The 19602-nt window shown below is 39.4% G+C and overlaps 1 protein-coding gene across 1 annotated transcript; it reads right to left on the reverse strand.

Annotated features, from left to right (window-relative positions):
• Positions 1-7792: 7792 nt before the first annotated feature.
• Positions 7793-16390, reverse strand: adssl (adenylosuccinate synthase, like). Its single transcript, XM_044370877.1, has 13 exons — positions 16054-16390; positions 14635-14737; positions 13560-13628; positions 13194-13244; positions 13049-13115; positions 12787-12894; positions 11982-12063; positions 11604-11730; positions 11363-11517; positions 10072-10196; positions 9821-9918; positions 8814-8963; positions 7793-8688 (listed from the first exon to the last, which is right to left on the reverse strand). The coding sequence occupies exons 1-13, from the start codon at positions 16285-16287 to the stop codon at positions 8636-8638; spliced, it is 1422 nt and encodes a 473-aa protein (XP_044226812.1). The 5' UTR covers positions 16288-16390; the 3' UTR covers positions 7793-8635.
• Positions 16391-19602: the final 3212 nt, after the last annotated feature.

A 19602-nucleotide genomic window follows, 5' to 3' on the forward strand; every position in this document is an offset into this window, starting at 1 on the left:
GTCATTCAGTAAAGTTCATTCAAACCAAATCAGCAGTTATTAGTACTCATAGATTTTGGAAGCAGCTGATTGCTTTGGCATATATTATATAAATGGTTACAATCTGGATGCCGATTTAATCCTTTTTACTGTGACCTTTTACTGTTTTTTTACCTCCAATTCCAAGTTTCTCTCTTCCAACAATAACTCAGTTCATCCTGCTCAGCCTGATATACTACCCTGGCACTGCCATTTTCACCCTGGAAACTTTGCTGGTGCTCTGCTGAAGTCCCACAACTATGAGTAACTGAACATAAATGTATGCTTTAGCTGTGAGAAGCAAGAAACCTGTGCATCAAACTAGATTTCTTCATGTCATTGTGCAGGCAGGCACATTTTAGAGAAGTCCAACCTAATATATATCATCTGAAGCCTGAAGAGGGTTTTTGCACATTTAATCATGCTTTTCCTACCCATGCACTGAGAGGTGGTGTTTGTGGGAGGAGTGGAGACGCGTCATGACAGAAGAGCAGGTTGTTGGGATCAAGCAAACTCAGGGTTCCCATAAGTTCACTGCTGCAGTGGTCGATGGTGAGGGCGGACGTTACTGAGTCTTTTGAAGCTGTCAAAAACACATCTGTGGTGGCAGGAGGGTCCTTGAATGTTGGGAAAGACTTAACTACTGAGATACACATTTCACAGCTTATCAGTTTATGTTTTTAAGAACAGATAATGTATTCTGTGCCTGATATACAGTGTAGTAGAAACTAATCAAAAGCCAATGTTAACAGATGTATTCTGTTATGGTTATTCTTCTCTAGTACGATTGAAGGAGCAAACTCAACCAAAATGAATGTTTTCTTCAATTAAAAACATACAAATGTTCTAGTTTTCTTCTGATGATTATATTTTTGCTGTATTGATCAGCACATCTGCAGATCTATCTATTGCATCTGATTGGATGACATTTTTTGTATGACACACCCCTTAATTGCAAGATGAGTTTTTTGGGTTTTTGTCACTTTTTACAGGAACAAAGGGGTGGGATTTCAACATATAAATATGCATTGTTGCAGAGTGAAACTGTATGATCTGGTACAGAAAATGAATTTTTAATTTCAGGGACCCAAGCAAGAAAAACATAAATATACTATACAGCATTGAGCTTATATTACAAATGCACATTTTAGTGCAAACTGATATGTTCTTGAGTTTACTAAGAAGTACAAATGCAGACTTTGATCTCGATCTCTTATCGCTAATAATTAATTGAGTAAATAACTGTAGCTAGGTTATGAATTTAAGTAACAAATGAAAGCAGACACAGGCCTAAATAACAATATTATAGAAATATATCAGACAGTTACATTATGTTGTAATTTCTTTAGATGCATTTTGTCAAATGATTATGTGCTATTTGTGATGAGATAGACCTTAGCACATCTTTCTCCATCTTTTCCTGCAAACACTTTGTACTTGATCTGTTCTTGCTGAACAGCAGAATTTGATTTATTTTATGCACTCACGAAATAAACTGTTAAGTACATTTAGCTCCTTCAATTCAATCTGTGTGAGAGCTGTCTGTCGGTTCTTATGAAAACTGAACACAGTCCAACTGCAACGAAACTGACATCTTAACGCTCTGGTTATATAAACCACGACACAATGCAGTATGAGGAACATTTGCGGAAATGGAAAAAAATGAGTGATTATTTATTCTGAGGAAATATAAATGCAGTAATCAATGTTAAACAGAAAGCTCTATGGAATACACAGCTAAAAATAGTGCAGGGAAAGCACTTTTTAAATACATGCAGTTAACACAAAATGTTTCCTTCCTTCTGCATAAATCAGTCAGAAAAACATCTCTGAATTTCTTTCTCATCATAAATTGTTTAATTATGGAAAAACCCTCAGAAATACAGACATTACTCCATGGCTTCCTTAAAAGATGACACAAAAATTTTTGCTAGATCTCCAAAATATGTCTACAAATAACAAAGGACATTTTTTCAAGGTTTATATTCATGGGTAGATTTTCTTTTCTTGCAGCATCTGTATGAGTGGATTCTTATTACATCAAAGCACACTAAACAAAATCAGCCTTGAAATCCATCAAGCTCGTGGTCCCACAAACAGTCATTCATGCAAACAAGTTAGAAAATGTAAAGATCCTTACTTTTTGTCGATTGATGGCTTTAGTCCCAGGTGTCCTTTTAATTCTGTGTGTGGTTTTGTAGGTAATATGAGGACAAATTAATTAAGGTCCATCCAGTGGAGAAAAACAAGAGACCGATTTTGGAAAGAGATCTGATCAGTGAAGAACATCTGAAAAGCTACACTGGAATAAAATGGTCAAATTGATTGACCTGATGATAACTATGCTCACAATTACAAGTAAAGGAAGGTGGCAGTAAATAAAAGAGAGGGAGGGGGATGGACAGAAAGTGAGGAGGAAGATGACTACACTGCTATTATGAGCACTTTATTTTCAATTAAGCCTTCTTGCATTCTGTAAGCTTACTTTCTTACTTTCTTTTTTGATGATGCATGGACTTCTTGGACCGGAAATTGATTGGTTTGCAAACGTCTGCAACTTTGCTCATTTAAGGGAAGATGCACTTTGCATGTACATTAGTAGAGAAAACATTGGAAAATAACAATTTTTAAAATTTTGTAGGGCAGCAGCACAAAAATGAAAGTAAAGTCTTTGTTATGAATGACATGAAAATGTTTATTTATCTGCAGGTTCCTATATTTAAAAAGAAGCGGGGCATTTTGATTTACACACTGTGAAGTGCATGCTATTCATATTTTTAACTTCAGTAATTCTATTAAAATGTGTAGTAATTTCCTGTTAACATTGGCGCTGTGTATTGTGATTATCAGTCAGGCTGTAAGCTAAATGTAGGACGCAGCTATGGACTACACTTTGAAACAGACCTTCCTGTACCTAATACTTGCGTCAGTTTATCGATTAGAATACAGTAACAACAATAAGATAGTACCAGTAACTTACAACTTGACATAAAAAGTGTCTGTGATTTAAATTGAGTCAATATAAAAACAAGACTAAGAGTTATACTCATGCTAGCAGCTTTCTGAGGCTGTACCTTTATGCTTTGAGCTAATGTTGACCATCTATCATAGTTTAGTGTGTTAGCATGCTAACATTTGCTAACATGTTTTCTTATATTCTGGGCCAAAGTGGTGTACCGACAGACTGACATTATGCCATCCATTGAGGCACATTAGCCAACTAGCCTGGCTAAAACATGTATATCACACATTATATTCATTGCAAAAACACAAGCAGGGGAAAGTTTTGATCGAGTAGTTTAAGTCAAATGACCCGAAAGGCTTGAACAGCAACAAAACTTAAGTATATTTTCACTTATTTTGCCTGACAAGCCCTCTTGGACTGTGTGGACGTGTATAGACTATGGTTGATTGACCTCTACCTGACTCTACTGGTAGTTTTGGCACATGCTAAACAACATAATTTTCTACCTTTATTACTTTTATTAGTACACAGACTTCAATGACATCATGTAACACCCCAGCAAAGTTCTACCCAACATTCACCTGAGCAAAGGCCCAATCAGCCGGACTAACGGAAAACACCTGTGTGGGTGTGCATTGCCTTTAACAAAGTCCCCAGGAACAGCGCTGGGCTTTGAGGCCAATTTGACATAGTGGCCAAACTGTGGAATTACAACCTCTGGGTCTGACAGGGGCCCAAAAAGCATTTTTCCCACACACAATCATCGGAAAAGGGGTGGCTGTTAAACAGTTGATACATTTATTTGAGTGCCACAACCCCTACAAAATGATTAATTTAACTATCAGAATTTGATCCATTCAGTACGATAACATTAAGAAAGTCTAGAAGAGCTGCACAATTTAATTATTTCATCCCCATTCAAGTTAGCCAGAGGGCTAAACCGGAAGCTTGCCATCTCGGCCGACGGAAGTCTCTGGTACGCATGCTCTATGGGTGCATTGAGCCCATAGAGTGTGTGCAGTATGCATTCATCCAGGTAATTTATTTACAGCAGGAAGTTGCTTTTTTGGCTTCATGCACCACTGAGCAACTTTCATAGGAATGAACAGGGCCTCGCCTCTGATGTTGTATCCAGTTCTCTTTATATATCCATGCCTTTAACTCATTAGAAGGACTCTGGAATATCTAAGAAGCTGCAGTACACTGTTACACCTCCAATCAATATGCCAAGGAATACACTTTACACTTTAATCTAATCCCTCCAGATCCTGAAAAGCTTTTTAAACCAGGAGGGGAAGTCAACATAACTAAGGAAGGTGTAAAGTAAGGAAGAAGGAACGAGAGAAAAATATTACTGGCTGAAAGGCGTGTGAGGGTTATTGAAAAAATCATTCAAGTCTAGTTCAGGGGATTGCTGTAGAGTTGTGAGTTTCTTGAAGCATGCCGGCACACTGGTGAACTGATCAACACAGAGAGGATCTGAGCCGGTGAGCTGATGAAGAGCAATGACAGAGAAGCACTTTTATACAGTTACAACAGCAGTGATCAGACAGTATGTAAATAGGTAGTATTCAAAGGGTAAGGGAGGGCAGTGATCAGGAAGGAAGGAAGGAAGAGGGGCATTTGTATTCAGACCTGCAAGAGGCAGGAAGGACACACAGTTGACGAACTAGCAAGGGGGCTGGAAAGGGCTCCCAGACTCAATCAATTAGTGAGTCTGAAGGGGCTCAAATATTGTTGTTGGGTTTTTTATGCTACAGGTTATATCCATAGCCTACATAGTCATAAACAAGTTCAATTTCAAACAACAAATCTGAACTTTCCTCTAATGGTGGAACAAGTTGAGTTGCTGTGGAATACATGATTCTAGTGGCTGTTCTAGTGATAAATTATTTGCAAATGGATTTGAGACAGGTGATCAGGAGACTAATAATAGTCAGGATTCCAAAACCAAACAAGACAAATCCAAAAATTAAATAATCCAATGCCCCTAACTTTTCCTTACACCAATCAAACAAACTAGTGGTGACAGGGTTATGTAATGTCACTGAATTACTTGGTATAGTCATTGGTCCACCTGTAATAATCTCATGAGGTATAAATTTGTTCTTCCTAATGGGTGTGGACCTCATTGACATTAGGGCTAGAGGCAACAGCACTGTCCATTTTAAGCCTGTTTCAGCACACAGTTTGGCTAGTTTGTTTTTCAGGATACCCTTTTGTCTGTCAACTAGCCCTGCAGACTGTGGTTGGTATGGACAATGTTGTCTTTGTTTAATCTTGCATGATTTACAGAGTTCAGTCTTTATTTGAGCAGTGAAATGACTACCTCTGTTTGAATTGATGCTCTGTAGAGGCAGAGTCAGCCTTCTTGCAAGCTCATGCTTTTAACCAGTTTGAGAACATATCTACACATCACATTTTGGCATATGAATAAAGTCCATTTGCTGCGTTAAAGTGTAGCAAGTGACAAGTGTCACAGGAAGTAATAGGCAAAGCCATTATTGGGAGTCCTTCTCTTGTACCATGTGAGATGAATGCACTCACATAACAGTTCTTAGGGCTTGAGCTATTATCAAGCTATCATTTCTGCCAATTGTATGTATGTGCTTGTTGAGGGCTGTGGTTCATATTCACTTGGTGTTTTTCTCGTGTGGTATACAGAAAGGTCTCATTTGTGTTATATGTAGATTTCCCTGTTTGTCATGTATAATCTACTCAGGCTTTTTGTTGGTCCATTGTTCTCTCTGGTGTTACTTCTCCGTGCTTTAAGCGTTGGACGTGCAGTGGCTTCATCTGGGCCTCTGACGGCTGTGGATGTCCTATGTCTTCTTCTGGGACTCCGCTGCCCATGTTGCCTTCAGGGGAGGAGGTCCTTCCCAAGGATGCAGCCAACATTGTATGGCTCCGTAGACAAGGAAGAAGAGGATCCACAGGATGAGGAGGGGTCTTGATGATTTCTAGTGCATGGTGGAGGAGACCTCTGCTTACAGTGCGTTGACCCAAGTGGGATGACCCTCACACTTGACTGTTGTGGTGGTGGTAAACAGGATGTGTTGTGGTTTGGACCAGCAGGGTTTCCAGGGTGTTTGTTAGTGGAGCTCTCTGATGCGGACCCAGTCTGCTGGTTGGATGTTGTGGCACAGTTTGTCCCTTGGAGGAAACTGGATGGTCTGTGCCTAAGAATGGGTTGGCTGAACAGCTGAGATTAGGTCAAAGTAGAATGAGATTGTTTTCTCATTTGTTGAATGGAGGGACAGAGTTTTACATGGACAGGAATGCTAATTTTGGCAGCTGCATGGTCAGCCAAAGCATTGCATCATGAAACAGGATCACCAGCAATAGATGGGAACTTGTCAAATGCTACATATTGCATTGGGGTAGAACCACTTGGAAATTAAAGATTTTTGAGATGGGGGATCATCACTTCATTGATAACTCTTAGGTCTCATACAATTCTGTATTCTGGTTTCCCTGGCTTTTAAGTACAGGAAGTTTAGCAAAAATTGAATTACAGGTCGAATATCTTCTCTCTTTTCTTGAGAAAGAGGATACTGTGAAATCATTGGCAGGGAGGCATTATTATTTAGTACTATCTGTACTGGCTCAGCAGTTCTAATCAAATCAACGTCATTGGAGAAGGAGACTGGACACTATTCTATCATGCACTTCCCCTTTTTCTCCACTCATGGGTCGATTTTGATCTACCAGGGCTGCAAGTACAGCTGTTGTGTCATCCTGGTTAGTCTCTAAAGGATGCTGTCTGGTGTGCAATAGATGGTGCAGTTAAGTTTGCATAACAAATCTCACCCTCATAGATTCACAGGTGTGGTGTCTGATAGGAGAAAAGTTTAAAGTCATAAAACACGACATGCTTTCAGTAAAAGGCCTATAGAGTCTGCAGTAGGCTCAGATACAGGTAGACGCATAGGAATGCTTCCAACCCATTTACATCTAACATTAAATGAGGTTCTTCATTTGTTTTACCAATTTAATTGGTGGAGCTTGGGTCATATTTGTTGGCCTTTCTGCTAAAGAAAAAAAAACAGCAAATGAGCAATTTCTCACCCAATGGTTTGTTTAACCAAAATGGATGGAATTCCTTGGCTTTGTCCAAGGTGTGAATGACCTCTAGTCCCAAAGCTTTGTCTTAACTTTACCCTTCTGAGGGTTCCCCTGTCACTTTTCTCCTACTGGCTTCGCCCATGTAGTGAGATTTTACATTTTGATCCATAAAATAACTCTAAGATTTGAAAGGGAAAAGGATAACATAAGACTCATCCAATGATTCAAATGTCAACAATACATTTGAGGTAGCTCAGAAACTGTTTCCATTACATAGTTTGTCCACCTGAGAGTGCTTTAAGTTAAAAGTAAAAATAAGTAAAAATGCACTACTCCATACATATTGCGGTGACAATTACAAAAATAGAAACCTTATCAAAAATGTGTGCTTATGTGAAAAAAAAGGTCAATGTAACTGATTTTCTCAAAGTCTCAAATATCGACATCAGTCCTTGAAAATCCAGTGTTTGCGGAGCTTTGATTGCAATTTATCCACAGTTGAGTAGGTCAGTAAATGATGAGAAGTCATTCATGTTTCTTGTATGATTCCATTGATCAAAAAGGCATGAATTAAAACAGCTATTTTAGTGACATTTAAGTACTTTCCTAGAAGCTCTACTGATGATTTCTTTTTAAACACCCAGAACTATCAGATTTTTGAGCCCCTACAAGGAATGTAAACAACATAGTATGTATACAGCTAAACATTTTTCTAGAGCTAGATAAAAACAAAAAACCAAACACTACACTTTTACAGTTTCCTTTTATTGATAATAGCAAGCTGAGTCTTTTACATTATTGACAAAATGAATGAAATGTTGTAGGAAACATATTGAGATGTAGTCTGGAACTGTGCTTTCTTTACATTTACACAAACTTTTCAAATACCAGCCAATGTCTGTGTGTGGACGTGACTTTTCCTCAAACATCATGAAGAAAACATTTCAACTCAAGGTTCTTAGTGTTGATTTATGTCTTGAGGATGATTTAAAAAGTATTCCAACAATCATCATGAAAATATTGTTAACAAACTCAACGACTGAGATGCTTTCACGTTTTTAAAATTGTTCAATAGAAAAGTTCACAATCGTACTGATCGCAAGATGGCTTTCAATTATTTTTCCATCTCATACAAAGCCTGGAAATAATTTTACTTTATTGTGACTCCCTTTAATACAAAGGCTTCTACATCTGTTCATCAATGGCTCTTCAAATCTTTGTAAAAAAATAACTACATGGTGAACAGATGTCAGTAAAGGTCGATAAGTTTTAAATGCTAAAAAAATAAACCAAGTGTGCTTTTCTGTGGAATAGAATTAGGAATGACTTATCCATTTGCACCAGGTTTTAAAAATCAACACCCTAATAAATATAGAAAACATTATGTGGAATGCATAAATTATATCTATGAGGGATTATTGTAAATGTGATGCACAAGCAGCAACTAAAAGTTTCACAAATAGCCTTGCTGGTGAAGTATTTCCTATAGGATAGAGTTTGCATTTTAAAACGCATCTGGTGATCTTATCAAAACCTGAAGTTAACATCTAAGCCGTCGTTAAGGGCGACTGCAGGTCTGCAGACGGATCAAAACAGTTTGATCATGCTCTCTCTGGACTTGCCGACTCCGACCCACTTCACTAAAATGAGAGATTAAAAAAAAAAAGAAGAAGAAAAAAAGATATAACATGATTGGCAGGTTTGGCAAAGCGGAGAATATTTTGTCTGCAGTCTCTCTATTAATGTAAAGTGTCTCTTTACAAACCTGGCACTTGGAGAAAGTCCTCGATGAAGCGGATGTAATCTTGTGCCTGTGACGGCAGCTCCTCAAAGCTCCGAGCTGCCTCAGTGCTGCGGCACCAGCCGGGAAACGTCTTGTAATCCACAGACACCTGCGTCAAAACGTCCATGTTTGCTACAACAGAAGATCATTAATCTTGAGTGAAAAATGACATTTTTAACCGATTCATCAGGAGACCACCATCAAAACAAGATGCTGGACAATTGTACGTAACGTATTTATGGTCCACATGCAGGAATGACAGGTTTAATGATCTGATAAACTGTGATTAGAGTGCTTCTCTAATTGTTTAAAGAACCAGAAAACACTTGTAGAAACAAATCTGAATCAGGAATAAAGCCACTTCATCAAACCTCTGGTACACTGTCCACAAAAATGATAAATGTGTAAGAGAAATTAGTGTCAACATGCTGGTCAGGTGCAGCTGCAGAGTCATATGACGCAGAAAGAAGGAAGTTGTTTTATCATCCTCTGGTTCATTAGCTTAACAATTCAATTTTGCTCCATTTGGCACTACAAGCAAAGACATACAGGAGATAAATGCAGCTTTAAACCTGCTGCGAAATAGATTTTCAAAAACTAAAGATGTTGCATTTCCTGCTAGTACAAGCTGACCTGTTTAAATTAAGACATCAGGAAGCATTAAAGCTGTTCATTCACCTATAACTAAATTCAAACTTTTGTGAACACACAGCCTTAAACATCAGTGTTTTAAATAAACAGTGAATTAAGTAACAAGGTAAAATGTGACAAAGCTTATATGAGGAATTGCAGTCATCAAACTCTGCCCCACTTCAATCCAATTACAAATGTGTGTTTTAACGAATGATTTTTTTTTTTTTTAAAGCAGCAGTGATACATTGGTCAGTCTTACTATGTCTGAACTGTTGACTGTTAAAGCCCATATTATTTTCCAGTAATAGGAAGACAACAAGCAGATCTATTAAACATCAGAGGGGAGAATGACCTACCGGGAAAACTTGACAGAGGTTTATCGTTAACCTTATAGGCCACGCCCACCTTAATCTCTGGCAATGTGTCTAAAATATCCAGCTTCGTCAAGGCGATTCTGCAAAAAGAGGAAGTCGCTCTGTTCAACTCTGATGGCAGTGGACAGTCAGAACGCATGATGAATCTTATTGTTAAACTGTAACAGCAAGAACTCCAGTAATTACATCAACAGGGGATGATAATATGGTGAAATAATGTGACGGTTCCTTACGCAGAGAAGCCATTGACCATGTGAGCGTATCTGACCAAAATCAGGTCCAGCCAACCACACCGCCTCCTCCTGCCTGTCGTCACACCGACCTCTCTCCCTCTGGACTGTAACAGATCCCCGATATCCTAAAACACAAAGAGCACTGTCAGCTGCGAAAGGAAAACAACTGCTTTCAAAAATAAAAACTATGTAGGGACACATTTACTTCACCTGGTCTGCTAGTTTTTCCAACTTTACCTACACAAGAAAAGTCAGCTGAGAATGTGTGCCGTTTTCCGTTGACTCCTTGCTTCAGTTTTACAAACTTGCATGTGGGAGCTGCCCAGTACAACCACACTCCTCTGCTGTCAACCACTGAGAAGCTCGACCAGAGTAGATGGGCATAAAGTGCCTTACTTAAAGAGGCAGACTTTTGTCCACCTTTCCCCACAAAGGTTTTCCCAGCAATCTGACAGATCTGTTCAATACCGGAATGACTGGGGATGTTACCACAGGCAGTAAAAGACTCATCTGAAAGACTTTTAAGTCTTTGTAACTTTGTTGACAGATGTTTCTGAAAGAGTGGAGAGCACTGATGCTTTGCTCACGGAAGAATCTGTATTACTGGGACTTCAGCAGCCTAAACATGGATATCACTGCTACTCTGTTCTCATGACTAATGGAGCCACTAAAATACTCATTTCACAGACACATTAATGGTAATGACTGGTTGCTCACTGAAAACCTATTTTCTGTTGTCACATTATCTTGTATTGAAGTTTATTATGTTCAATTTGAAGGACGTTTTTTTTTTTTTTTTTTTAAATAAGTGAGATTACCTAAATATTGGGTTTGGTTTCAGGTTCACATGTGTAATGTAAGAATTAGGAGAAACCCAACTGTGTATGCAAACAAGTTCAGATTTCAACAAATCAAACTAAAATTGTTCATCATCAGTGAAATGATGCCATAATAGAATAATCACTGAGTTTTCTGTAATATTTTTGTCAGTTTTTTGCCTGAATGGTTTTTATTTCCATTAACACAGTCTTAAAAGTAAACATGTTTGACTGTTATATCTGATCTGACAACACACATCACATTAAACTCAACACTATGTTGGCTATTTTACAAAAAGCTGCTGCTGAGCGCCTGAGAAGACTGTGATGAATTTGATGCTTTAATCACAACATTGACGAAACTTCACCTTGACATAATTTATCTCCAATTAGTGGGATCTTGCTCATCCACACACTTCCTGAAACTGATTTTTTTTTTTTTTTTTTTTTTACACATGTGTCTCTATACTCACATTGTTCTGCTCTGTTGGGAAAGCACCAACACCCACGCGGGTGGTGTAAGCTTTGACGACACCGTATACTCGGCCGACGTGTGATGGTGGCACGCCAAGACCGGTGCACACGCCTCCCACGGTGCAGTTAGAAGACGTCACGAAAGGATATGTCCCTGAGCAGAGAAACATCTGTTAACCTGAAGAGGTAAAAACATCCATCCGTCTTTATAATTCATTCCACAAATCCCTTGTTGCTCACCAAAGTCAATATCCAAGAGAGCAGCATTGGCTCCCTCCACCAGGATTTTCTTACTGGGTCCAGTAAGAGCTTTGTGCATGAAGTACACACCATCAGTCACCAGAGGACGCAGTCTCTCTGCGTATTCCTGAGAAAACAGTGACACCAACAGATTGTGTAATAATGTAAAATAGTGAGAATGTTATAATGTTCAGAAATAAATACTGAGTACAACTCAACATTACAAATGATATTCCTCCAAGAGAGTACATTAATCATCCCAAATGTGGATTGAAAAAATTGTGACAACATTTCGAGTGTCACAACAAACCTCAATGCCAAGCAAAGGAGCCAAAAATACTGTGATGAGTGATTTTGTCAGCACTTGTCAGTTCTCACCTTCAACTGCTTCAGTTCTCCCTCGATGTCCAACTTAAGGTCTGGATACATCGCCACAAAATGACCTGCCAACATACGAAACCTGAAAAACACAAGGAGAGCAGAGTTTAATAGTCTGTATACATGTATTCATGCACGTCTCTGTGCAACTCTCTCTATGCAAATATTCCTCCACACATCCATTTCACAACATGATACACAGGACAGACTTTACATATTATAATGCTTTCATGAAAGCAGGGTGGCAGCAGTTTTCCATTGTGCACTACAGTCTGGTGTGGCCACCTGCTGGCAGGAGAGTTATTACACTTAAAAATAAATCTGCTGATTGTGATTAAAAAAAAGACATTACACCCTAATGTCTACAGGGTCAAACCTCAATTTACAACAGAAGATCTTTAACTAAACTTGTATCTTACAAATTAAATGATCACATTTAGGGAAGGACAAAAGAAGGATGGAAACTCAACTGCACTTTAAAGGAGCTGCTCATGAACAAATTAGGACATTGAGTTCACAGTGGCCTATGTGGCTAAGATGAGCATCACGTAAACCTGCTCAAACCTGGCCGTGGACCCTTGTGTTACGTGTCATTCCCTTCGTTCTCTCCGCATTTCCCGTCTGCCTCTTGACTGTACAGTATCAAAGGCAAAAATGCCCGGAACAATAATAGTGACCCTTCAAATGCTAATCTCCGAGTCATATCACTTCTCCTTATCACTTGATGTGATTCATGGTCATGGATGAACATGTGAAGACAATATGAAAATTATAGTACAAAGATTAAAACAAACAAAACACTTACTTGTCCTCAAAAACCTTGAAATCCGAGACAAGGTCACAGACTCGCAAACCGTTCCGAGCAGCTTTGGAGGAGTAGGCAGGTCCGATACCCTTTTTAGTTGTTCCCAAACTGAAACGCAAACAAAAACACAACGTTAATCACCAGAGCGATCTATTGATTTAATAGAAAATACTACAGCTTGAGAGTTGTTGTACATATTATAACATATATTCCACCTACCTACAGACTCATAACGTATTTAAATGAATCAGAGAACACTTACTTTTGCCCTTTTTGTTGTTGCCGCTGCTGCTCCTGCATGTCATCAACAGCTTGATGGAAGTTGAACACTGGAGATGGACATAGGGGTCTGTCAGTAAGAGAACATTTTCTCATTCAAAGAATTACGTGAGAAAATTCTTACTCACCAATGTGGGCACGATCGGAAATCTTCAGTCTGTCTTCCCATCCTTGTAATCCTGTGTGAAACACAACAAATCCCACATCACATGTTCGCACTCATGTTAGCAGGTGTTACTACATCCTACACCTCTCCTGCAGGTTTCCTCTCTATTAGGGAAACATCTATATGTTTTTGAAGCCAAGGTTAGAGGTTAGTGTAGAAAAAAGAAAAAAAAAACCATACACCATGAATTTGATCATTTTTCTAGTCTGACCATTGAACTAAATGACATACATTTTTTCTGATGCCTCCTGTGACATGTGAAAATGTCTTTTGGCCTACTGGACTAATGCTGACACTTCCAGACAGCCTACTTCTTAGGAAACATTACCTTTGCCTTTCTGCAGGTTCTTCTCAGCCTCCTCAAACAGACCTGGTAGATGTATCACTACTCCGTTGCCTGTAATGTAAAAATCAAGCTTCTTCAATCTTCATGACAAAATTGCTTCATTCATGACTACATAACATATTTCTTATGGAGTAACAAACAACTGATGTTTTATTTATACAACGGAAATCATCACTGTGACATGTTTTTTTTAAAAATGGTTTCCACTTCCCTAGTTTCCTGTATTCATAATAGTGGAAAAAATAGCAACCAAAAAGAGGAAATACTTCCGATTTAAATGGTGATTATGATACCAGAGCAATGTAGTAAGACTGAAATATTTAGACAGTGGATGTATTTACATTGACAGTTTACCTTTATTTACCTTTGGTTTAGTTTAACCTTTAGTCACCCTTTATGTAACAACATACACTAACTGTCTGTATTACTCCCTGTATGTATTCTGTGCGTTATGTACTGACTGCTCCCATGTGTACATGTGAGAACTCTCATATACATCCAGTTAAAACTGATGCAGTCTAATACAACAGTCCTGTGATAGGTAACTCCTACCATCATGCAGGTCATAATGTTCAGTTTTTGATGGAACTGTTTTCAGAGATGTGTTGATTCAACTTTATGGTCATTTTTGAAGGCTTCAGTTTGTGATGTTGTTGAACTGTATGCCAAGAGGTGCCTCTTACACTTAATCTACACTCATTGATATTTATGGGGTAAACAAAATATTTGAAACAAAATAACCATAAAGATGAACCACTCAAGAACTCTGGTTCAATACAGACTGAACATAATAACCTTCACAAATGTAGGATTTATTGCTGCTATATTTAATAAACTTGGAACAGAGTATATCGATCCTTTGTGTATAGTCATATATCTAACAATTACTACATAAACAGTCACTTCCTCAACTACTGACACACAGCTGCTGATAAGATTATCAGCAGTGCTCTTTGATGTTTACACTGATTATGGTCATATACACCGGTGTTTTATTCTTTATCTTCCCACCAATTTCAAAGTCTTTCTAAACAAAAACACAGAGACTGTTTTGTACCAATGAAGGAGGTGGCGTTCTTGTTGAGCACTCCACTGGGCAGCAGGTGGAAGTCATACTCCACTGTGTCCACAACCACCGTGTGACCAGCATTGTTGCCTCCCTGCAAAACATTTCAAAACATTCAACTTGCTGTGAGGCAGTTTTTCCTCATGAGACACAACACTGTGGGCAAGTAAATACCAACACTACTGAGGACAGTCACAGTGTCATGCTCTTTGATAACATCTCAGCCTGGGTTTCACTGTGTACACACAGAAGGGTCATGTGATTCAGCTGATGCAGAAGCTGTGTGTCCACCCTACAGGATTTTCATGTTTTCCAATAGAATCCTTAAGGATTTCCAAAAATTTCTAAAAATCCTATAGGACTTCTAGAGGAAAAATTTGGGGTTTTAAGATTTTCTCAGTCCTATTGGAAATCTGTTTTTCTTCTAGGCTCTCAGGCGGCTGTGGCTCTGGAGGTAGAGCGGGTTGCCCACTCATCAGAGGGTCGGTTAGATCCCCGGCTCCTCCTGTCTGCATGTCTAAGTGTCCTTGAGTATGAGTATAGAAACATTGTGGAGCGCTTTGAATAGGAAGCGCTGTATCACTGCTGATGAACAGGTTGGCACCTTGCATGGCAGCCTCTGCCATCAGTGTATGAATGTGTGTGTGAATGGGTGAATGTTGACATGTGTTATAGAGCGCTTTAAGTGGTCAATAAGACTAGAAAGGCGCTATATTTATGCAATGCATTTACCATTGTATTAATTCTGACAAAATCCCTTAGGATTCCTGTAAATTTCTAAAAATCTTTTTCAAAAATAAAAATACTTTATTCCCTTTATAAAGTAAAAATGTTTGGATCTTGTAGGATTTTCAGTCCTACTGGCAATCTGTATTTTCCCTATTGGATCTTACATATTATACCACATACATATTATAAATACATGTTTTGCACGTCTTGCAAGACTTTTATTGATTTTTACAAGAATTATCAGAATTCATACAGCTGTTTTCCGCAACAAGATACAATTAAAAATATATATCACATGTGTTAAATGTCAGTGGAAGAGGAAGAGGAACAGCTGTGTGGTCTGCGCCTTACATAACGGAACATTCACTGGATACGGTTATCAGTACCGTGTGTGGAGGTCATGTGCTGGATTCAGTACACATTCCTCTTCCATGGCGGCATTTAACAATCGAAGAGACATTTTTTTTAAGCAAACATAGCTGATACCAACTTCACCTAGCCCCCCTACATCCGGGAGGTCAGGCAAGGTTGTTGACGTCGCAGCCAGATTGTGAATATTTAACGGAAGCTAGCTAAACGGTAACGACGAACAGACTCGGTTTGTTTAATAACAACGACATTGTGTGACGCAGTCGGTTTGAATGTAAAAAGTGAAGTTGAATGAACAGTGTAGTTTGGTACCTGGCACCTGCATACAATATCCGCATCCATTGCAAGCAAGTCCACAACTTTCCCCTTGCCCTCGTCACCCCACTGCGCTCCGAGCACCACGGTCACTTTGTTCTTGGGCTCCTTCGGCACGCGGACAGGCCACGGTAGCGGGCCGCTCTCCCGCGCTCGCTTAACGACCGGTTCCCCGTTCAGGGACATGGTCTCGCGTCCGTTAATGTTAGCCACGGTGCTGTCGGATGCCATGCTGCCTGCTTCCCTCTTGCTGCGACCCGGAATCACGTTATCGTTTTACCGCGTTTCTGTGCGTCACGGGAAGTGCTCATTCTGCGTCCGCCATTGAGTAAGCGCCAGCTAGCGGTCAAACCGTAATTACAATGTGACGTGACGCTATCGCCCCCCCAAAACCGTTTTCCCATGGACTTACATTGTGAAGGAGACGTCTGTAAATCAGCGGATAATTTTTTGAGCGTCACAACCCCCGCGAAATGACTCATTTCACTATCAGAATTTGATGGAGTCGGTCTGATCACATTTCGAAATTCTAGAAGAGCCGAAAGATTTGTTAGCCGTGTCAGCCGGCGGAAGTCGACAGTATGTTTTCATCCATGGTAATTTCTTTACAGCGGGAAGTGGCTTTTTTGGCTTCATGCGCCACTGAGCATCTTTCATAGGAAGGGTCTGATTTCCACAAACAAGCCTTTTATAGGAGTGAACGGGACACTGCCTCCTACGATGTATCCAGTTGTCTCTACATGTATGTCTACCGCTAGATGGCAGCGTTTCGTCTTTGGCTCTTTGGAAAATCGCAGTTTTTCTTGTTCTTTAGAATTTAATGGCAGCTTGCATCCTTGGTGTTGCATTACTGCCATCCTCCGGTGTCAGTCAACTCCTACAGCGTCTGGTTTGTCAGATTTTTCCTATCAGTCCTGTTCACCAAAGCTGACCGGACACTTCCTGCTCTGTCCACTCTCACCACACTCCAATATACCCTTCAGACCTGCCCCTGTCAGCCCTGACCTCCTCATCCCCTCCACCATGTCCTTTCTTCTGAGGTATATTTCCTGCAGTTAACAAGTACATGCTCCACTGTTTCTGGTACCTGACAATGCTCACAAAGTCCAGTTGGATGTCTTCCTGGTTTCTCCTGATCCCAGTGCTGCTGCCACTCTTTATTGATTTTTTTTCCATGCAATACCCTTTCCCTTTGATTTTTAAAGTGTAATTGGGGTGTCTGTTTTCTTTTTTAACAGCTCATTTGGCTAGTTGTCCACTCTCTCAATACCCAAATGAATGAATGAACGTGACCACAGTGTTTTGTTTTGTTACTCATTTCAAATAGTAACTCTTGGCGATAACTTGATGTACCTAGCTTTAGGCTGTACAGAACAGATGCTGAGTCACTACAGATCAGAGCTCTGTTGGGTTTGGCGTGTTCAACCCACTCTAAAGCCATACAAATGGCGTACAACCCAACTGTATATACTTAAGAAGTTTGATGCTCGTTTGCATATTGCAACTCTGTGGCTAGGAACTTCAACTGCAGAACCAGTGTTGTCTGTAACTGGATCTTTTGATCTGTTCGTAAACACCTGTACACACTCTGTGTATTTATTTTCTGTATAACTATAGAATTTATTTAGTAAATTTGCACTTTTCTTCCTTGTGTTAACTTGAAGAAACCCACATCTATTGCTGCTGCATCTCCTGTTCAACCAAAACTTGATTTTTCTGTTCCCTCCCTTTCCCAGCAGGCTTGTAGCACTTTTTTAGTTGGGTGATTATCTCCGTGCCCTCTCAAATTCATCCAATAGTTGACTCTGAGCTGTTTCCTGCGGCATTTCTCCTGCCTCAACTTGTAGAGCACACACAGGTGATGTTCTTGCTGCTCCTATGCACAATCTCAGGGCCAGGGCCTGGATCACATCTAATCCTCCAAGTACAGTTTTTGCTGCAGATCCATATACTACACTCCCATAATCTAACCTTGATCTAATTAGTGCTACATATATATTAGGATATTTCAAGGATGTTACATCAGCTCTCCAGTCCAACCCTACAAGGCATCTCATCACATTTATAACTTTTTTGCATTTATCCACAATACTTTTAATGTGTTCCCTCCATGTTAATTTGGTGTCAAAACAAACTCCAAAGAATCTACTGTCTCTAAATTATCTCCATATAGTTTCAAATTAGTATTTCCTCTAATCCTCTTTCTTGTGAAGAACATTACTTTAGTCTTTTCAACTGACTACTTAAAACCCCATTTCTTCCCTCACATCTCAATTTGATTTATTCCTTCTTGCAATTTTTTAACTATATGACTCAATTTTCTCCTTCTTTTCCACAGAGCCCCATCATCCGCAAATAATGATCTTCCCATATCTAACGATACACTTCTAAAGATGTCATTTATCATAATAGAGAATAATATAGGACTTATCACTCTCCCCTGCAGTGTCCCATTTTCGACCTCATACTTATTGGACACTTCAGATCCTGCCTTTACCTGGATGGTTCTTTTATTCAAAAAGTCCATTATCCAGTTAAAAACTTTACCTCCAATTCCCACTGCATGTAACCTTATCAGAAGCCCCTCCTTCCTTAGCATATCATGTGCTTTTTCTACATCAAAGAAAACTGCCGTTTCTTTATTTGTTTGCACTTTCCTTACTTCATCATTGTTGGTATGCTTGCATCTTTCCCTGGCTTCCTTATGAGAACAATGACCGCCTCCTTCCAACTCACAGGTATTCTACCTTCCTCCCACGCTTTATTATATATGGTATAATAATTTGTTCAGACCCTCTGCACTAAGTTTTTTATCATCACATAGCATATTTCATCCTTCCCTGGTGCAGTCATACTGCTACAGCTTTAGCCAGCACCCTTTTACCTCTCCCAAAGTAAATGGAACACTCTGCTCCAGTATTTTCCTTTTTCCTTTAGGCCTCCATGTTTTCACTTTTTATTTTCTCCCTGCCACTTTTTCCCTCATCGGACAAATTATTAGAACTGTGTACCTTAATAAAAGTATTAGCCATTCAACTCAGCTTTTTCTTTATTAGTTACCGCTATTTCATTTCCATCTGTTAGCACCAGAATACTCCTCTCCCTCCTGTTCCCTCACATCTTTTTGATCATCCCCCACACCTCTCCTACTGGGGTTGTGTTCCCATTCGAGTCACAAAACTTTCTCCAGTATGACCTTTTTTCCTGTTTAACTGTCCTTCTTACCTCCACCTGAGCTTTTTTGTGCTTTACCATATGTTGAGAATTATGAATTCTTTTCAATAGTTTAAATGCTTTAACTCTGTGTAAATGCCAGCTTGTTTGTATTTATCATCCCACCATGGGATGAGCATTTTTTTGCCTTTACTCTTAAGAATGGATCTCAGTGCAACTGTTACCTTTGGATACCTTTTCTTATTTCCTTATCCAGATTTTCTGTGGTCATATTACCATTAATCTGGTTCAGGTGTTCATCACTCTCTTCCTTAAACTTCTCCCAGTTAGCTTTCCCAAACACCCATTTTCCACCCCTGTCCACTTCAGTCA

Source organism: Thunnus albacares, chromosome 13 (genome assembly GCF_914725855.1).
Source record: "Thunnus albacares chromosome 13, fThuAlb1.1, whole genome shotgun sequence".
NCBI classification, from domain to species: domain Eukaryota; kingdom Metazoa; phylum Chordata; class Actinopteri; order Scombriformes; family Scombridae; genus Thunnus; species Thunnus albacares.

Coding starts and splice junctions, on each gene's coding strand:
- adssl (XM_044370877.1), bottom strand. CDS start 16,287: ATGGCATCCGACAGCACCGTGGCTAACATTAACGGACGCGAGACCATG. Junction 10,197..11,362: donor TCCCAACAGAGCAGAACAAT/GTGAGTATAGAG, acceptor TTTGTGTTTTAG/GATATCGGGGATCTGTTACA. Junction 9,919..10,071: donor ATGGTCAATGGCTTCTCTGC/GTAAGGAACCGT, acceptor CTCTTTTTGCAG/AATCGCCTTGACGAAGCTGG.